General features: G+C 40.8%; 8 protein-coding genes across 8 annotated transcripts; 4 read left to right on the top strand and 4 right to left on the bottom strand. All coding sequences in view use genetic code 12, as the record gives it.

The window, feature by feature from the left end:
* Positions 1-139: 139 nt before the first annotated feature.
* Positions 140-2,266, bottom strand: KGF57_002963 (uncharacterized protein; the record flags this gene model as incomplete). The annotated part of the gene is made up of 1 exon (XM_051752332.1): positions 140-2,266. One exon carries the CDS (start codon positions 2,264-2,266, stop codon positions 140-142), a length of 2,127 nt encoding a protein of 708 aa, XP_051608400.1.
* Positions 2,267-2,573: 307 nt separating this feature from the next.
* Positions 2,574-3,704, top strand: BUB3 (Bub3p; the record flags this gene model as incomplete). Its single annotated transcript, XM_051752331.1, has 1 exon — positions 2,574-3,704. The coding sequence occupies one exon, from the start codon at positions 2,574-2,576 to the stop codon at positions 3,702-3,704; it is 1,131 nt and encodes a 376-aa protein (XP_051608399.1).
* A 394-nt stretch (positions 3,705-4,098) lies between these two features.
* RMS1 (ribosomal lysine N-methyltransferase) lies at positions 4,099-6,021 on the top strand (the record flags this gene model as incomplete). The annotated part of the gene is made up of 1 exon (XM_051752330.1): positions 4,099-6,021. The coding sequence occupies one exon, from the start codon at positions 4,099-4,101 to the stop codon at positions 6,019-6,021; it is 1,923 nt and encodes a 640-aa protein (XP_051608398.1).
* An 85-nt stretch (positions 6,022-6,106) lies between these two features.
* Positions 6,107-9,280, bottom strand: KGF57_002960 (uncharacterized protein; the record flags this gene model as incomplete). The annotated part of the gene is made up of 1 exon (XM_051752329.1): positions 6,107-9,280. One exon carries the CDS (start codon positions 9,278-9,280, stop codon positions 6,107-6,109), a length of 3,174 nt encoding a protein of 1,057 aa, XP_051608397.1.
* Positions 9,281-10,485: 1,205 nt separating this feature from the next.
* KGF57_002959 (TEF4) lies at positions 10,486-11,745 on the top strand (the record flags this gene model as incomplete). The annotated part of the gene is made up of 1 exon (XM_051752328.1): positions 10,486-11,745. The coding sequence occupies one exon, from the start codon at positions 10,486-10,488 to the stop codon at positions 11,743-11,745; it is 1,260 nt and encodes a 419-aa protein (XP_051608396.1).
* Positions 11,746-12,545: 800 nt separating this feature from the next.
* On the bottom strand, positions 12,546-14,294 carry KGF57_002958 (uncharacterized protein; the record flags this gene model as incomplete). Its single annotated transcript, XM_051752327.1, has 1 exon — positions 12,546-14,294. The coding sequence occupies one exon, from the start codon at positions 14,292-14,294 to the stop codon at positions 12,546-12,548; it is 1,749 nt and encodes a 582-aa protein (XP_051608395.1).
* Positions 14,295-16,705: 2,411 nt separating this feature from the next.
* KGF57_002957 (uncharacterized protein) lies at positions 16,706-18,076 on the top strand (the record flags this gene model as incomplete). Its single annotated transcript, XM_051752325.1, has 1 exon — positions 16,706-18,076. The coding sequence occupies one exon, from the start codon at positions 16,706-16,708 to the stop codon at positions 18,074-18,076; it is 1,371 nt and encodes a 456-aa protein (XP_051608394.1).
* A 291-nt stretch (positions 18,077-18,367) lies between these two features.
* KGF57_002956 (tRNA (guanine46-N7)-methyltransferase) lies at positions 18,368-19,417 on the bottom strand (the record flags this gene model as incomplete). The annotated part of the gene is made up of 1 exon (XM_051752324.1): positions 18,368-19,417. The coding sequence occupies one exon, from the start codon at positions 19,415-19,417 to the stop codon at positions 18,368-18,370; it is 1,050 nt and encodes a 349-aa protein (XP_051608393.1).
* Between the last annotated feature and the right edge of the window lie 530 nt (positions 19,418-19,947).

Raw genomic sequence — 19,947 nt, 5'->3', positions numbered from 1 at the left:
TCAATACAACATAGAGTAGTATCTGAATCGTTGAAACTACATGTGTATAGTTTACTCTGTACCATACTTGTATCTAAATAAAAAACTATCCGGCCATCTGTGCATTACACACTAAACGTATATATACTTGGTGTTGGCATCAATTGAATCCTTCAAGCACCCTCAACGCCCGCTCCAAACGTTGTATCCCAGCATCGTACCTTTCCCGATCCAAAATCATATCCGAGCTCAATCTCGATAAACTATCAATAATCTTTTCAATCAATTGTTTCTCTCGGATGGGGATGTTCAAAGTGGCAAATTCTTCGCCAATTATGGTTCCATTCATACTTTCCAACAACGATACCAAGGTTTTGTAGCTGAATGGCTTTAGTTCTGCAGAGTGACCTGATGTTGCGGCACCAGTTACGGAAGACGATAAATTGGAGCCACGTGTGTGTCCTCCTCCTCGTTGCAGTTTGGCTTTTTCTTTACTGTGTCTTTTGTGTTTCCTTGTGCTTGGTGGTTTTTTTAAATCTTTTGATTGTTGCTGGTGTTGTGCTTCTTGAGCCAGTATCGCCGTGGTTCCTGATGCTGGTGCTGCCACGTTGTTGGTGGTGGTATTTGTTATATCTCGTGCTGGTCTTCGGATTGAGTTTTTGACGGATTTGCCCCGTGATGGATGCCTAATTGGCTCATCAATGTCATAGTATCCATCGTCAAATTCTGGATTTTCATCATTGACGTAGTACCCATCTCCGTGGTCAGGACCCTCGATTTGTAAACCTTCCTCATGTTGTTGCTGTTGCTGCTGCTGCTGCTGCTGCTGCTTTTGTTGTTTCTGAAGGTTGGTCGACACATTTCTTGCTCTGCGTATGTCATCTTCCGATGGACGTGGCGGTAATGACGCATCACGTTTGGGAATAGTGATATTATCTGACTCGTTCCCAAGCAGACTGTGAATCTCATCATCCACTTCAATGTCTTCATCCTCAACTGCCAAAGTCTTCAACAACGGGGTCATTTTAGTGGATGATGTGCCTGTGCTATACCGATGAGAAGGAACTTCAGGTCCGCGTGATTCAGTCTCAGATCTAACATCATCGTGGGGTCCCGTAGTATCATACACGGCAACATCATCATCTCGAATATTCTGCTGCAACGCCGCAGGCTCATTGACAAGCTTCTCTGAACTGAATGTGGACATTGACGATGCGTCTTGCATCAACCGATCCAAGTTATCGGTAATATGCATGGTCTTCCTCCTTGCCGCTTTGTTCGTTTGATGTACGCCAACAATATCGGCAGAATTGGTCCCTGGTGGTAGCATTGACGTAGGACGTCTTGGGGAACGTGCGGGTATAGCTCCTTCAACATTGGTTTCAAAAGTCTTGTCGGGATTCAATTGTAAAGTATCTGGTGCGTTTGTAGTGGGTAATTTCCCCATCAAGATTGAACTTTCATCGTAGTCGGATTCGTCATAGTCTGATATTTCATCCTCCACTTCGCCTTCCTCATCTTTGTCGGCATCATTGGTATCTTGGGTGAGTGGCGAAATTGGGAGCGGTGGTTTTCCCGGGTGCAGCATGGTCTCAGCCAGGTCATCAGTATTGACAGACTTACTCTCTGAGGCGTCGTTTATCAAATTCCTAGCTTTCTTATTCTTTACCTTTTTGATTTTCGTTGAATCCGATCTTTGTAAAACAACAGGTACTGCTTGTGCACTCAGTTCTAGTCCTCCTGAATATTGACTGATATTACTAAACACCGAAGCCCTATTCAGTGCTCGAGTCAAGTTTGATGGCTGTTGATGTATTGGTTTAGCTAATAGACTCTCGAGACTTGACGTATCCTGCAACTGTGATAATTTGACACCAACCGTTTGTTGGTAGTCACGAGTTTGTATAGATTCATTCGCAGATGGTGCTGGAGACTGAGAGCGGTTTTGCGTGGCTGATGATGATGTTGTTGTTGTTGATGATGATGGATTAACAGTTGGCGTTTTGTTGATATTGGACTCTGACTTCAAGTCGGGATTAACTATGTGCAAATCGTGTTGGGCTTCTTCATCTTGCCTACTCGTGCCCTTACGGTCATCGACAGATTCAATGTCACTGAGATTGCTAGGTGGTAACAGGTCTGTTATTGCTGGAGACTTGTTTGAGGAGGCGGAGGAGGTTTCAATGGACTCTAATTTCGGCTTAATCACTGAAGCTGAATAATCATGAGCATTGTCGTAGTTTGAACTTGCACTTGAGTGTCTTGAAGGTGATGGATCAGTTGACATGGTGGTTAATGCAAGAATTGAGTGTCAGCTAGCAAGACCAATGAGTAAAGACTTGTCTCCTGTTAAAGGTGTATAATTTTCCAAATCATTCTTGGATCTTTGGTTTGTTTGTGTTTTGCCTAATTGGGAAAACGATGGAATATTATTGTGTGTGTCGTGAACTGTAATTCTATTTTTGCGTCATTGACTTTTTCCGACACTCTGCTAACTGACATTGTCATTCATTCATCTCTTTCTTTCTCTTTTCTCTCTTTTCTCCATATACTCCGATAAGATGCAAACCCGAAGAATCTCCAACAGAAGCAATATGGAGTCAAATACAGACTTTGTCGAATTGACAACTACCAGAAAGAACCTCGATTTAATATCCGATGTCAAATTCTCCAAGAATAGTCAATACCAATTATTGATTGGTACTTGGAGTAGTGATTTGCTATTATATGATTGTCGCTCATTTACAAACCATCCTCATGAACCATTGCCACGGGATCCTATATGCGAATTGAAAATTAGTGATACCCCATTGAGCATACTTTACCCAGGTAATAACAATTCCAACAGCCAAGCTCCTCCACTTGTTGGATCACTAGACGGCTCTATCCGACCGGTTGACTTTGAAAATGTCAAGCTTGGCAAGAACATCGGTGAGTCATTTGAAGGTGAGGATGTGAGAAATGGCATCAATCATTTATGTCAAGGTGTCAATAACTCTGTAATTGCCAGTTCATTCAAGGGATATTTGCAACTCTTGGATCAAAGATTGCAAAAGCCCTTACATAGTTGGAAGCATGAGAGAAAAGTTTTGACCATGGAATCCACTGAAAAATACTTGGTTCTAGGATTGGCGGGCAATACTGTTGAATTTTATGACTTGAATTCGTTGGGCGCTTCTTCGTCAAAGCCGACACCAGTCGAGACTAGAGAGGTTGGACTCAAGTATCAAGTCACCGATATCAAGGCATCCCCTGACCAAAGCACAATTGCAATGTCATCTATTGATGGTAGAGTGTCTATTGAGTACCTTGATTTGCCACAACACGAACAATTGGAAAAGAATTTTGTGTTCAAGAGTCATCGACATTTTGATAAAGAGTCTGGAGCCGACGTAGTTTATCCAATAAATTCCATCGCATTTAGAAAGAACGCCAGTCGGAGCAATTTGTTATTCACTGCAGGTTCAGATGGATACCTTTGTTTGTGGGATATAAACAAGAGAAAACGTTTGAAACAATTTCCCAAATTTCAAACTTGGGAGTTTGATGGCTTGCCTCTGGAAGAAAGTACGACTGAGAGTATTGCTAAAATTGATGTTGCCCACACCGATGATTTAATAGCAGTGGCTACTAGTGATGACAATTATAAAAGAAGGCGGCGGTTGTCTGAGAGTGAGAACTCGAGATTGCCCAGCCGGGTGTACATCAGACACTTGAAAGACTAAGGGAGTCGAAGAGTTAGTCGACGCAGGTCGTCGTTAGGCTCCAAGTGATCAGCAAGAGGTGGCTTTGTATTTTCTTTTCTGGAGGAACAGCGTAGAGTAGCCCGGTTGCAAGTACTTCTTGATAGTATGTAGTGTAAACAACACACTACTATCTTTAAGCGCCAGTTAGATGAATCAATACTTGAATGTTCAAATGTAATTGTATGTACAAGTATTCGCCTCACTGAAAGACTGTCTAGTCTCATCCACTACTGTTGTCTTTGTACCATTCTCGGTTATTATTCTAGTAAACGATGATGCGATGCGTTTTGAAAAAAAAGCATACTGATAAATCGATCAATCACTACATCCGGACTCCAGTACAAACCTCGTACCTTAACTTCGTAACTCAGAAATGACTAATGTACCATCGCTGAAGGTTGAATTTGATGAGTCCACCGCCAGATATCTCGACTGGCTCAAAACCCACAACGTTGACATTTCACCCAAAATCACCATACATGACTACACATCAATCAACCAAGGACGTGGGGTTATTGCATTGGACGATATCAAAGAGGGAGAAATCTTGGCCACGATTCCCAAATCTGCATTGATAAACGTCAAGCAAAACCTTCTTGTTCAAACCCACCCCAACTTGAAACAATACCTAATGAGACTTTCTCATTGGGATGCATTGATAATCATACTATTATATGAGTTGCGCAACAAACAACAAAGTCAGTGGTTGGCTTATCTCAGTGTCTTGCCGCAACTGGGGTTTAACCAGTTGATGTTCTGGAGTCTGAATGAGTTGAACTTGTTGCAGCCGAGTTGCGTTTTGGACAGAGTTGGTAAAGAGGCCGCATTTGAAATGTACAACAAGACGTTGGATGTTGTTAATGATATGAAAATTGAAGAGCTTGATGATGTCAGTTTTGAAGAGTATAATGTGATTGCCACGATTATTATGTCGTATTCGTTTGATGTTGAGTTGACAAGATTGGAGGAAAGGGAAATCAGAGATCAACTTGGTGTTGAGGATGAAGAAGGGACCGATGATGACGCTGTTGATGAGGGAGATCATGTTCCTGACTTGGTGAAGCATGAGCATAATGGGAGCGATGGATCTGCAGAAGTGAAATCATTACTTGAGAGAAACGGGATATCACTCGATGAGGATGAGGAGCCCCACTTGCATGGAGAAGCTGAGCAATTAGGACAAGTTGACGAAGAGGAGGAGGAGGAAGAGGAGGAGGAGGAAGAGGAAGAGGAGCAAGAGGAGGAAGAGGAGGAAGAGGAAGAGGAGGAAGAGCAGGAAGAGGAGGAGAGTGATGACGAATTAAGTTCTACCTCTCCAGACATACTCAAGGACAACTGCATAAAATCCATGGTCCCACTAGCAGACACGCTCAATGCGGACACAAACCACAACAACGCCATAATCAACTACGAAGAAAACAACTTGGTTATCACCAGCATCAAGCCCATCAAAAAGGGACATCAAGTCTACAATACATACTCCAACCACCCTAATGGGGAAATTTTACGCCGATACGGCTACGTTGAGCCACAAGGTTCAAAAGGAGATTTTGGCGAGATCCCCATTTCCATCATTTATCAATACTTTATTGAGAAATACGTGGTTCATGAATCTGAGTTGGCTCACTTGCTTGAACTAGTGGGACAAGTGTCTTTCCAGGAACAAGTTAATGATAATGGGGATGTAGATGAAGATGAGGGCGAGTTTGAACTAGTCTTGGATTCTTATGACTGTTTTAATACTGGTGAAGTGACTATTGAATTGGTGTTTTTGGTGCAGTTGCTAACAACTTACCTCACAATACAACAACAACAACAACAACAACAGAAGCAGCAGCAACAGCAGCAACAGCAGCATAATGAAAGTAACCAACTGCATGATCAAGTTAAGTGGGACTCGGTGAAACGAGTGTATCGAAAAATCTATCAACTAATTGAATCGAAAAAGGTGACAGTTGACCTAATTAAGAATTTGCAAGAAATTTTACTAGTTAGATTAGATCAATATCCCAACTACGCATCTGAACCATTCGACAATGACACGACTGCGCCAGTGGCCAAGGACGCAATGGCGAAAATTGTACTACAAAGTGAATTTCATTCTTTAAACACTTGTTATCAAGATTTACAAAAGACAGTCGAACGCACCTTGGATTCCACTGTAAAAGTTATACCTGATGATAAGTTGGTTAGAGCAATCACCAAGACTGGTGATAAAGAGCACGGCAGAGGTGAAAAGAGATGCAGTGAAGACAAGGAAGTGAGTTCAAAAAAACACAAGAAGAACAAAAAATAACAGCAAATAACAGCAAATAAACAAGCATTGTAATCGTTGAAATTAAGGAAAGAGTTACGAATCTCTATATTATTAAATTTGATATCTACTCCTTTCCAGTTAGATCTTCAATAGACGGATCGGTGCTTTCCTTCTCTGACAAGTCGACTTCCGAATGTGTTTGTGATTTTACTTGTTGTCTTTGTTTCACTTCATCCAAAGTCTTTACAATCAAAGGTCGAGGTCGAGACACAACAAACGCAGGCTCCATAGGTCTTGGCTGCTGTTTATTAACCATGTTTCTCAACTTGATTCCGAAAGCCAATGATGAAACCTTACCCTCTTTGCTAAAGTGTTCGTTGTTATTATGATTGTGATTGTGATTGTGATTGTGATTGTGATTGAAATTGTTGGTGTTGCGATGAGTATAGCTGTTGCCAGTGCTGCTCGAGCAATACGCTTCATGGAAAATTCCATTGGCCAATTTACGACTCTCCCACAATTCCTTCACCTCAGGATCAATTGCATCATTGACGAAATACTTTTCATAAACTTGATCAATTTCCCGTACACGATAATCATTCTTCAATTTCCGCAACTCTGATTCTTGCATCTGTTGGACAAATGAAGACTGGATGGAGTTGGTATCAACACTGGACTGGTGATCCTCAAGGTCGATGATGTCAGTCGATGTGGGGTTGTTGTGATTGGCAAGTCTGGTTCCACGACCACGGAAAAGGAATTCCTCTTCGCTGATTGATGACGCACTGTCGTCGTTATGGCCGCCGTTGCCACTGTATGGAGACAGTAACGAGTTTCGATGTGACGCGTTAGTCATGTGCCGCATCAATTGGTTGAATGGTGAAACCACGGCAGTATACTCAAATTGCCGTTCATATTCATCATGACTGTTGACAGTGTTGATCTGTTGAAGCATGACAGAATGGACATTCACTCGAGTTTTGTGTATCGATATGCATGTTCTTATCAACCAGTATATCAATTGGATGATGAATACAACAACCACGACGGTGTGAATGATCAACTGGATGTAAGCAACATAGGTCTTGACGGCCTCGCTGGCATTGACGGATCCAATAAAGGGGATGCAAAGTACTGTGCACAAGAATCTAGCCACAGGGAGGATGAAATGTGTTGACCAAGGAGCTACTGGCACAAAGTATGGCTTCAAAGTGAACAAGACAACCAATTCAGCGACTGAAGTCACAATCAAACATGTCACTTGTGCAACACCACTATTTTGAAGGACGCCAATAATTATCAGATTGACAACCATGATTGCAAGGTCAAAAATTGCATAGCTAACTCGTTGTGGTTTATACTTGTGGTACAAGAACGACCATATCAAGATGGATTTCAAGTTTGTATACAATTTTGACACATTGGACGACGTTTTAACTTTCAACTTTCCATAAAATGAAACCAAATAATGAAACACAAAGAAAAGGACAATGCCAATCCAAACGGCAAGTAATATAGTTGCAAATGTCAAGGTGACATTGGGGATAACCAAATATTTGTCGGCGTGATGGTTGTTCTGCAGAGTGGTGCTGTTGTTTAATAGCGACCCAGAGTCAAACAGCCCTAGTACACCCACACTTTGGTCCTGCCAATTGGGTGATACTGTGGCCTTATTAGTCATTTGAACGCGATCACTGTCGGCATCAGTGTATCCGGCAGTTGCGTTCCAATTGAACAAGTAATTCCCCCACGCGCTAGGCACTGACTCTCCAAAGGAAAACAATTTGTGAGGAATTTGCAATTGATCGTACGATGTAGTGAATGAAAGGGCACCCACTTTCAAATCATGGAAATTGGAGAAATGGCGATGTTTGCCATTCAAATCTGTGGCAGCTAGAAACATGAATAAACTCAACACAAGAAAGGGCATTCCAAAGATAGATATCCAAATCTGGAAAATCTGTCCCGTTATCAAATACAAGTTCTTTTTGGAGAAAAACACAAACGCCGACGGATTCTTGACTAGTGATTTATGGTAGTGTAGTTTCAATATTTCATCAAGGTATCGTTTCATAAACACCAACACTTGTCTAGCAACAACCGATACCGCCATGACCATTCCTAAATCTGCCATGAAATTGGGCCATGTGTCCCCCACTTGTGTCCGTAAGTTGTATTGCGTCAAACTGGACAAGCCTCCAGTTGCAAGAGTTATGTACACCCCGTCATCCGATTGCAAAGCATGACGAACTGGATCGGCTTTGATGACGATGAAATCTATCAATGCACACCAAGAAATCTGTCCAATCATTGGTTGATAGAACCCGGGATATTGTAGGTCCAATCCGCCAAGAAACAATGCATATTGTAGATAGGTTATGATTCCTGACAAACTTGCATCTCCTTGTTTTAAAAGTTTGGCATTGCATATTGTGGATGCTTTGAAAAGATAGGGGTTGGTAGACTCTTGGTACGAGGAACATGTCACGGTGAAGACGTTGACAAAGACGGTAATGACCAAAAGCGTCAAGGTCCCAATGTTTATCACTGCATCGATAAACTCCGGCTGTATCAACGTGATGTATGATTTACTGCATGCAAGAATATCTCTGGAATAGTTGTTGTCGTGGACAATAAAGTTGATCTGGTACGACCCCAATCTATGGAAATGTTGACTTATATCAACCTCATATAATAATAATATTGAATCATTGTAGTATAAGGGACACTGTACCAATTCACCAGTGGCATTTGAAAACAATTCATCTAGCGTCAAATTGGAGGATCCCAAATCTGTGTCGTTGAAATGTCCAATCAACGAGTTGTTGCTAAACGTGTCTTGATAATGTAGTCCAGACACATCATCTTTAGAAACTGCAAAATTCAGGTTATTGCTAGAACTTTGTGAGAAGCGTGGTCCTTCTCTATATTCAAGGGTGTCTTTTACAGCCACAAAGTCGCAAAAGTTTGTCGTCTCATCCATAAATTGGCGTCCCATATAGCTCACCTTGACTTGTAACTTTGTGTAAAAGCCAGTTGTTGTGTTGTAGTCGGTAAAAGCAGGACTCGTGTCGCTATTGTTTCCAAAATAATTGATCACTTGGGAGTTGATAAGAAACTTTAGCTTCTTCTCATCGGGATCCATGGCAACATCAGTAATGAACGGTCGTAGATTGAATAGGCCATCGGTTGTGTGACAAATCAGACTATCAACGAATGTAGATACAGCTAATTGTGTGAAAAATGCGAAGTACAAAATCGTAAGAGGTAGTAGTAGGAGTAGGTTTGGCCGATACATGATTATGGTTGACGGGATTCCTCCTGTTCTTTTGCTTTGATGGTGTGGTGCTGCAAGTTAAAAAAAAAAAAGTAAATAATTTGAGTCACGCAGTAGCCTGTTTCATACCCTATTGATGCGCTTATTTAGCATATGGTCCTCGCACACCCGTTATAAGCTATTGGCTGCTGAGTAATTAAATATAGGTTGTTATATATCACAGTCAGGTGTCTGAGTGTATTGGTTAATAGACGTTGGCGTGTGTGTCCCTTTTCCTCTCCCTCTCTTTCTGTGTGTGGCTCTGACAAAAAAAAAAAAAAAAATATTCTGAAATAGTTGTACTGCATATAAACAACTGAATGATGAGATCTGTAAAAAGTAAACCTCTCTTAATGTCAAGAGTACCCAAGACTAATTGACGAAGGGCTAACATCATTACACCATCTATTACTGTACAGACCTTAATATAAACGTGGAAATGTTTTCTTCTCCGTTGCCGAAACAAAATGAACTCTCTACTTCAACACAAAAAACTTCCTAAGCTGGCAATCAAATGACTTTACCATTTCTTGTAAGTATAACGTGGGTGGATGTGTGTGTGTGTGTGTGTTGTTGTCTGGGTCATAATTTTAAGAAAACACCATAGACAAATCGAACGATTCTCATTTCCAAGTATTACTCAGTGTATAAGAAGAACGGCGAACTGAGCTTTGATCTTAGAACACATGACTCGAAGTAACTCCGATGCTACCACTTACTATCACTTAAGCGAGCACTACCAGAATTAAAGACTGTCGAGCTGCACTGTTCTCATTACAAAACAGAAATGCAATGATGAGCTGCTTAGAGTAGTTTCCAATCATACACACTCATTTCAAATGCACACTTATTAACCCCATACTTTATTCTCGTAAAAATATTATACATGTTGTATTTGTATTGTAAACGCTTTTTGGGTGCAAAAAAAAAAAAGAAAAGTAAAAAGAAAAGTAACAAGAAAAGTAAAAAGGGCAAATGTGACAGGTGAGAAAGCAAGAAGAATAAGAAGAAAATACACAAACACAAAAATCTATAACCAAAAACAGACAGGACATAGACAAGCAAACTACAGAGACAAAAAAAAAAAAAAAAATTTTTTTCTTCACACGTGGATCACATACCTCATCGTCCCTTCACATATCCAAGCTCAAACCTCAATTGACTATAGTGAATACTCAAGATCAACCATGTCTCAAGGCACTTTATACATTATGGAGCAATCTCCAAGATCATTCATCTTGGCAGATATCATCAAACACTACAAATTAGATGTCAAACTCACCACTGAAAAAGATGCCGCTTACAATGCCAAATTCCCATTGGGCAAAACCCCAGCATTCATTGGACCCAAGGGCTACGCATTGAGTGAAACCATTGCCATTGCTACCTACTTGTTCTCATTAGTTTCGAAAGACCAAATTGGTGGTTTGTTGGGCAAGAACGGTCAGCAATACGCTGCTATTGTGAAGTACATCTCTTTGTTCAATCAAGAATGGATTGAGGCTGTAACTCCAAACTTTTACATGGCAGTAGGCAGAGCACCATTCAATAAAAAGGCCAATGATGAAAACTTGGCCAAGTTGGATGTTTTGGGAAACATTTTGGAAACGAGATTGAATGATTTCACATTCTTAGTTGGTGAGAGATTGACGTATGCTGATTTGTTTGTTGCTGCTGCGTTGACATTTGGCTTGTCTACTGTTGTCGGTGCTCCATTCTTGAAGAAATTCCCAAATGTCGCTAGATGGTTCAACACTGTTGCCAAGTCTTCGTTCTGGGAAGGTAGATTTGATTCATACAAGCCCGCTGACCCACCGTTGGTCTTCACTCCACCAAAGAAGGAAAAGAAGGAAAAAGCACCTGCTGCTGCTGCTGCTGCTGCTGCTCCAGCCAAGAAGGAGGCTGCTCCAAAAGCTGCTGCTGCTGAAGAGCCTGCTCCTGCTGCTGCTCCAAAGCCAAAACACCCATTGGAAGCTTTGGGCAAGCCAAAGGCTCCATTGGACGAGTGGAAGAGAACTTACTCCAACGAAGAGACTAGAGAAGTTGCTATCCCATGGTTCTGGAAGAACCAATACGATCCAGAAGAATGGTCATTATGGAAGGTTGACTACAAGTACAATGACGAATTGACTTTGACCTTTATGTCAAACAACTTGGTTGGTGGATTTTTCAACAGATTGTCGGCTTCTACCAAGTACATGTTTGGATGTATGGTTGTTTATGGAGAAAACAACAACAACGGTATCACTGGTGCCTTTTTGGTTAGAGGACAAGATTATGTTCCAGCTTTTGATGTTGCTCCAGATTGGGAATCTTATGAGTTCACCAAATTGGACGCTTCAAAAGAAGAAGACAAAAAGTTCTTTGACAACATGTTGGCATGGGATGAGCCAGTTGTTGTCAATGGTGAAAAAAGAGAAATCTCCGATGGTAAAGTTTTCAAATAGATTTTACGTTGTTATAATAGCGATAATTTTGAGACCTTTATAGATTCAATAAAATGAAAAAAGAATCGCCAAGTCTGGTTGAGACAAGATATAGTTTGTTGTGTATTTCGTTTCACCCGACTATGTACATGTGAACACAAGCCTTCCTCCTGTTGTATTCCATTTCTTGGTGAAAAAAAAAAAAATGTGACACTCCCTTACACCCAAACAGCAAAGCATTTCCAACTTCCCTATCCTTTCCAGCTCCCTCTTCAACCCCAATCAAAACCTCTTTTCCTCCTCCTTTTCCTCCTCCTCCTCCTCTTCCTCCTCCTCTTCCTTCTCCTCCTCTCTTTATCTAATCATTAACCTTTCCTCTCAACTTCGGATATAGTCTCGAAGCATGATAATTAATAGTACTTATCTGCTCCTTCTCCGGCTTGAAAGTCTCCATACACTTCTTCAAATCCTTTTCAAACCCAGCACAAACGGCATTCCCCTCGCCATTGGAAGCCCAACAGTTTAATAAACTCGACATAAATACAAAACATTGGTTTGTCGACTTGCTCAAGATGGGACGGCGCACTTTGAGTCGCGGGAGTGGTGGGAGGTTCTTGGGTGGTGGGCCGACTTTCTTGTATGGCATTGTGGATCGTGTGAGTCGGATGCCAAAAAAGTATTCTTGTGTTGCACACTGATTAGATGAAAATTTGAAAGAAGGGTTGGAAGAAAAAAAAAATAAAAAAAAAAAAGGTTGAAATAAAAAAAGGGCGTGCACTTAAACTCAAGAAAATACATATATAAAACTACTCTCACACCGCTTACTCTAGCAAGTCTTCCCCGATAACAGCATAATCCACACTAGACGATGACTTGCGCAATTGCTGACGATGTTGACGGGAAGCAGCAGCAATACCCCTTGGCTTCCTCAGCACCCAATAAATCCGCTTAAATGGCGACTTCTTATACGGTGAATAAACCACAGCTTGTTTATGCTTGAAATTTGTCTTTAACAAAGGTAGTTGGATCGATGAAGATATAGTTGCCGCTGCCGAGGATGCATTGAGTGAGTTCTTTGTGGTTTTGAAATACCTCCATAATCTGAATTTTATAGTATGGCCAATATTCTTAATCACATTCTTCATAAATTTCTGAGTATCTCTAGCTCGATCGTATTTGATCTTGAACAAAATATCAATCTTGTCTTCGATATTGATGAGAAAGAGCTTGAATAAATGATTGATCAAATGTCGTTCGCGTTTTTTCGTCAATGGAAGCATGAAATATACGGGAAGTATACTGAAACTCTTCCAAATGTAAACTGTTCCTCGCAATTCCTCCTTTACGGCACAAAGAATGTACTGGTTAGACTTGATGTAGTCATTGTGGGTATCACTGCTCATTAAATGGGCATTTGAACTTTCAACTGTCGTCTTAATTTCCTCCAACAAAGACTTCTTCATTACGCGAATTTCTTGTTCGATGCGATTGGTAATTTGGTGGTTATTCAACTTCAATCGATTGTAATCCTCAGTGTCTCCAATTTGAATATTGAACCTGGGGAGACCTAATTTACTAGTCAAATATGCATGTGTTGCTCGTTGAGCTGTTGCTGTTTTGGAAGTGGATGGGGAATAGATTCCACCACCGGAATAGTTTTTATTTTCATAATCATACAATTCCTTCAACGGCGTGACAAACGTAGGATCAACATTCACACACCCATCCCTTTCCATAAAGTTCAAATCAAACTTCTTGAGGGTGATTTTGGAATCAAATGCCGGTAAGTCTTGAACAAACTCACGTGGCAACACTGGCTTGTTTGAGGGTAAGTGTGGTTCCTTGCGCAAGGGCATTCCGATAAAACTTCGATCAAATCCAACGACATTATATGGATGTTTCATTTTGTCATTGACGTATTCATGAATCACACTTTCTGGGTTAAATTTTTCACTCTCATTACGTCTCAACATTTTGAATTTCGAATTTATTCCCCGCATAAATTGACCCAACTTCATCAAATCGTTTTCATAATCGTAGAAATACCGCTTGAGAAATTTCTCGTGCAATGCTGGATTTGAATCTAGCTGTTGTAGTTGATCATAAACCTCATTAACGCGTTTCATATCTTCAGGATTCAAGACATCTATTTGGTCAGGCAAGTTGCGTAGTATCCGTTTGGAATCCACAAAATGTGGATTGTGAAATGACATGAATGGTTTATCGCCATCTAATCCCATTTGAAACAAAAACTGTTGCTTGTTCATGACTGAATAACTCTCAAACTCCTCAATATGATTTGTCGGTAGAAGAGACGACTGGCTAGAGTCTTCATCGTCATCTTGTTCCCCCTCTTGTTCTTTTGAATTCTTGCCATTTTTTGACTTGCTCTTGTTGTGTTTTTCATCTACTGGCTCGATGTCGCCCTTCTGAAACAGATCTGCCAAGTTCTTTAGTACTTTTTCGTCCTTGTAGGAGACGCAAGAAGGATGGAAACAACGCCTAGGGGTGTGATAATAGTGCAGTAGAAGTCTTGGTGCCTTGAAACGGAAAGATAGTGACCTCAACATGATGCCTGTTGGTGGTATATATAAAAAGTGTCTTTTTTTTTAGATATAGTAGAGGCCTTCAGCTGTGGTAATATATTTGTAGTCTTGAAGTTTATAAATGCTAAAGATTTTAGCTTGTCTGATAAGAGAAGCGTTGAATGGAGAAAGGGTGAGATTACAAATGTGATTGGAAGAAGAAGAATCGAAAGAATCAGTGTGAGTGAGGGTTATATGCAGGAGTATTTTAACTGACTATATCTACACACATATTTTACACAAGTCTTCTTAAACAACACACATTTACAACTGGATACTCTGGATAACTAGTCTTCAATATGTATCTGTATAAACCTGTCTATCGCTGTACTCCCTTTGTATCTATATACCTCTACTACTTCTGTATACACACTATGCAAGATCCTCTTTCAAAAGAACTGCGATACTCGGACAGTAACAAAACAAAATAACTAACTGATACACAACTGTGGCGCATTCAACTGAAAATCGCCTGATAGTTATTGCCTGATGGCAACACAGAGACAGCAACGAACAAACCAAGAGAGTTTGAAAATGGCAAGTCGCGAGCTGGGATGCTGCTTCGATTACGCAAAAGTTAAGAACAGGTGTGTGAAACTACACTACAAGAGGAAATTACATTAGGCTGATTTATAATTTTTCACGTGATAAGCATGTGCTCAAATGATGGGCCCATTTTTGAAATTGTACAATCTACTATAAACTGAAAAAAAATAGACCGTGTGAGTATGACTCCAGTGTACATAAGCTCAGTAGTGTCAGCTATTCCTTCACTTATACTTCTCTCAACGTAGCTTTCCTTCTTTCTCGCTTTGTGGTATTTGGTAAATCACCACAGGGTGTTGCAAAATAACTGAAAAAATGTTTCCCTTTTCCTAATGCAACTGTAGATTTTCGTGCAACTAGAACCATGCATCGTGGGGACCTGAGCCAAAGCTTTTTTGCTTTATTTTGATTGCTTGTTGATTACTTTTTGTATTCTCGTGTCTAGAGTATCAAATTGCTTTGATGTTTTGTTTTTGACAATAGTGAGAACCCCTTGTGTGTTACACAGCAAAAGGGAGTTTCGACAGAGGAACAATGTGCGATCTCGAATACAAATATCTTTGTCATTTCATTGCCACTTCTTTCTTTGCCAAATTTTGAGTTTGAAATTGATGGGGCAGAATTGATTTCTTACCCTGATCTAATGACGTTGCCAATGGATGGCTTTACGAAAACACCGAGTGCACCATTGTTGCAGGTGACTACGTGTGGCGATGTCCTTTGGCACTATCGAGTGCAATTGACTTCCTGTGACATTGTAGCAGAGTCTTGGGTATTCATTTCAATGGAAGAAATAGAACGGTTGCAAAAAATAAAGATTTTACGTATTGCTAGAAAAGAATCTCTTGCAAAGTTTGGTATAAAAATATACTGCAAAAAGGTTTCGACACCGCTTCCTCTTTTCTTTCTTAAACGAGCTTTCAAAAAAGAGCATTTGTAGAGTACCCGTGCAGTGGCCGCATAGCCGGTTGCCATTTTTGTCGTACACACGTTCAACGTCACAAAATCCAAGATCTCATTTTAAACTTGCTATGAATTTCAAAAAAAAAAAACGTACAATTGGAACAATACGCGAGATGAGATGAGCAAACATTTCTGAATAGACTACAGTAGTAACGATCACTCGCTTACATTACGGTTTGCATGACTTGTAGAGAGAGAGAGAGAGGGAGCGCGAGAGGGAGAAATTAACAAAAGAAGCTGTTTCGAATTGGAAGGACTAGTGTGTGGGTCTTTTCTTATCTTGTCCTTGAGGAATGTGAAAATTAAAGTTATGACCATATCGGGTAATGATGTCATGTGAACGGAAAAAAAAATAAAATAAAATAAAATAAAAAAACAAAGATGAAAACTCAAAGGGGTTCATATAGCCACAGTTTTCAGATCATTAGTTTTGATGAAAGGTGGTTTGAAAGACGAGGCTGGTGACAGTAGAAAGACTTATGTGTGGCTATAAGTTGTTCTATATTCCGTCATCCGAATGACGTATTTAAAGTCCAGGGCTTTTTAATTTTGCTGTTTATTGTCGTGTGGACAATTATGCGTAATTATTCTTTGTGTGTGTGTGAGTGATTAGTAAAATGGTTGCTATTCTCTTGTATTATTAACAACTGTGAATGCTACCAATTGTATTGAAAAAAATTTTGTATGTAAATCTCTATATGTGTCTATATATATATATATATCAATAACCACACACTCACACACACACACCCCTTTATTCACTTTCTTGATTTTTTTTTTTTTTCCAATCGTCAATTGCCACCACACACAGATTCAACTCTTTTTCTACTTGTCTTAAAGGATAACTATACCACTCAATTGGCTCACAAGAAATAGTATCAGCAATCATGCCATCAGTTCCACCATTTGACCCATCCTTGTCATCATATGAGCAACTTCATGAAACCTCATTAGGTGAACACCGCCAGCAACACCAACAATCTTCTCACTCTTCCCATGCCTCCAATCCTTCTCATGGAGCACAAGGCTCGCTGAACGTCCAGCACGAGTCTGCTATCCCTACTGGCTACTCAATTCCACCTCCAATTGGTGAAACTAGCTCAAATTATTCTAGTGGACCAACCCCTTCAAAGAGTGAATTGCATCAAGGTGCTACCACTTCTACTTCTAGCTATGGTCACAACAGCAACACCAACAACAACAACAACAAATCCACCTCGTCATCACATGCTGCTGCTGCTGCTGGTGGTGCTGGTGCTGCTGGTAGTACTGGTAAATACACTGGTTCCGGCTCTGATGCTGGTGCTGGCTTATCCCACACTGCTACTGGTCGTTACACCGGATCTGGCTCGGGTTCGGGTTCGGGCTCGGGCTTGACCTCCGGTTCTACTGCCGGCTCCGGTGCTGGTTACACTTCCGGAGTTGCATCTCATGCTACTTCAGCATTGAAGTCAGATGCTGATCCAAACCATCCAATTCACGAAGCTGAAGATTTCTTGACCGAATTGTTAACTTGGAAGAACCCAGTTTACACTGGTAAAGTCCTTGGATTTACACTTTTTGGATTGATTCTCTTCAAATCCATTGATTTGGTTCGTATCTTTTTCAAGGTTTCCTACATTACTTTGTTGTTTTCGGCTGGAGCTGAATATATTGGTAAAGTATTCACTGGTCAAGGGTTTGTTTCCAATTTTTACAAGAATTACTCAACTTCTTTTGCCAAACCTATCAACAAGCATCTTTTACCTTTGATTGGTGAGTTGAATGTTGCTGTTGAACACCACTTGAACTATATTCTTTACTCAAGAAATGTTGAAACAACCTTGAAGTTTGCTGGTATTTCATACATCTTTTATCAATTGACTTCAGTTGTTTCTTTGTTTGCCTTGACACTTGTTTCAGTTATCTTGTTGTTTACTATTCCACCAGCTTACCTTGCCAACAAGAAACAAGTTGATGCATTTGTTGGTGAATACACTGCTTGTTTCAAACAACAAGTTGGAAAAGGTGTTGATCAACTCCATGGCGCTTTAAAGCAAACTCCAATTGGTCCTTACTTGCAAAAATTTGCTCCAAAGAGAACTGCCGGATCAACTGTTGGTGACTCAAAGGCAACTTCTTATGGTACCGAAGCTGATACTCATGGCGTCAATGTCCATGTACCTGTTGGCTCTACCACTTCTTCATCATCCACTACTGGAGGTGCTGATTTGAGAGAAAGAAACACACAAGGATCTGCCAAGGGTACCTACTATTAAGTTCAATGCCTCAACAAGAGCATTGTACTTTTTTGTTCACTGTGAAGAGGAGTTGAAAGAACCTATTGCTGGCGAGCTCAGCTCCGAGAGATTGAGAATGATGACCTAACCGGCTTGAGCTTGTTTCGTTTTGATGGCAATGTATACTTGTACTTTAACTTAATTCTAGCTTGTCACATTTGTTATTATTTTTATATACAGACAAAACGCACAAAATTTTACTGTTGTAAAGCATTCGGATAACTTACTTCTCTGTTTTACTACTGCTATATGTCTCTGCCCAGCCTTTGTCTATTCACAATCAGCTGGGTTGGGCAACCTCTTGAAACAAGCGACCCATTTAGATCCCTTGTTTCTTTCAACTTTTTGTCCCTCTTCAGTCGAATTATACATTATTTCAACACACTTGTCTTGCGACTCCCACTCTTTACTCAAGCGTTCAAACAACGGGTGTTGTTCCAAATGCATAACCATCCACTGGTGCAAATCCTCCACGTCAGTGATTGTATATATAATCCCACCTTCCTTCAACACATACGCATACTCGCTAAGTAAAGTATTAGTAATGATTCTCGCCTTGTGTTTACGTTGCTTGAAATGAGGATCAGGGAAACAAAAAAACATCTTGGTCAATTGTCCCTTTTCAAAGAAATTGGGCAAAAACTTCATGGCATTACCTCGAATGACTCCGATATTGTCGTACTTGTAAACGGGGTCCTGCTCGTGCAACTTGCGCAATGCCATAATTCGATCTTCAACGTATTGCGTCACTTGGACCCGGATCTCCATTCCTAGTATGCGCGAGTGGGGGAATTGTGGACCCAAATCAATCATTAATCCACCAAACCCACATCCAATGTCGGCTATTTCCACCTTGATCCCGTTTTCAGATGTGGATGGTGAAGGACCACTAACAGCAGTGGTGGTGGTGGCAGCAGCAGCAGCAGCAGCAGCAGTGGCGGTAGCAGGGTATATTTTGGTCCAGTCCATTGCCAGAGGTGCAATTGGGTAATCTAAACGATGGTCGGAAAATGGATTCGAGTGAGCTCGCTGACGATAGAACCTTTTACGAGGTAACTCCATCAAGTCCGGTGTCAGCTCAGTGGTGGATGCTATCGAATCTGACTGAGGCAGTGACTGGGACTGGGACTGTGACTGTGACTGTGACTGTGGTGGTGGTGTAGGTGTGGGTGTGGGTGATTCTATACGCACTTGCTTACGTACATTTTCCATCGTTTCTCGATATAGTTTACGTTTTGTATCGGCATTCCTGTTGTGCTGCTTGGTAGTTGGCTTCTCTTTGGGAGATTTCTGTGAGTCTTTCTGTTGCGGTTCTGACATCTTGTGGGTTAGCGATGCTAGTGGAGTGTGAAGGCGTGGGGAGGGGGGGGAACGATGGTTCAAGTGATGAGCTTTCTTTGTAAGCTCTGCTCAAATTTTTTTGGTTTTTTCGCAGTTGGTATAATGACCAATTTGTGAGACAAATCAATCTCCATAGCAGAAATGAATACATATACATATAATATAAGTATATATATATATGTGTGTATGCTACGTAAGAAGAAACTTCCAAAGAACCAATTGTACTTCCTTGTCTCCTCAGTGGGGAATAGAACTTCACTAATGTCCTCACCTTTTGTTGGATTCATCGTAGCACCGATTGGCGGAAATACATTTGATGAGGAAGTTAGCTACATAGGGTCCTGTCTCATGTGGGTCGGCATCCCCAAATACTGGGCATAGTATTGTGGGTTTAATCCATTGATATCATCAAAATTTTTGAGTGCAATTCCTTCATAATTAGTTTCATACCCATGGGAGGGGGGGGGAGGAAGTCCAATCCATGTGTAAGCTGTACATTGCTATTACCG

This window comes from Candida theae (assembly GCF_024610275.1).
Source record: "Candida theae strain CBS 12239 chromosome Unknown scaffold2, whole genome shotgun sequence".
NCBI classification, from domain to species: domain Eukaryota; kingdom Fungi; phylum Ascomycota; class Pichiomycetes; order Serinales; family Debaryomycetaceae; genus Lodderomyces; species Lodderomyces theae.
The sequence above is the reverse complement of the archived record's forward strand: the minus strand, read 5'-3'. Positions and strand labels throughout refer to the sequence as shown.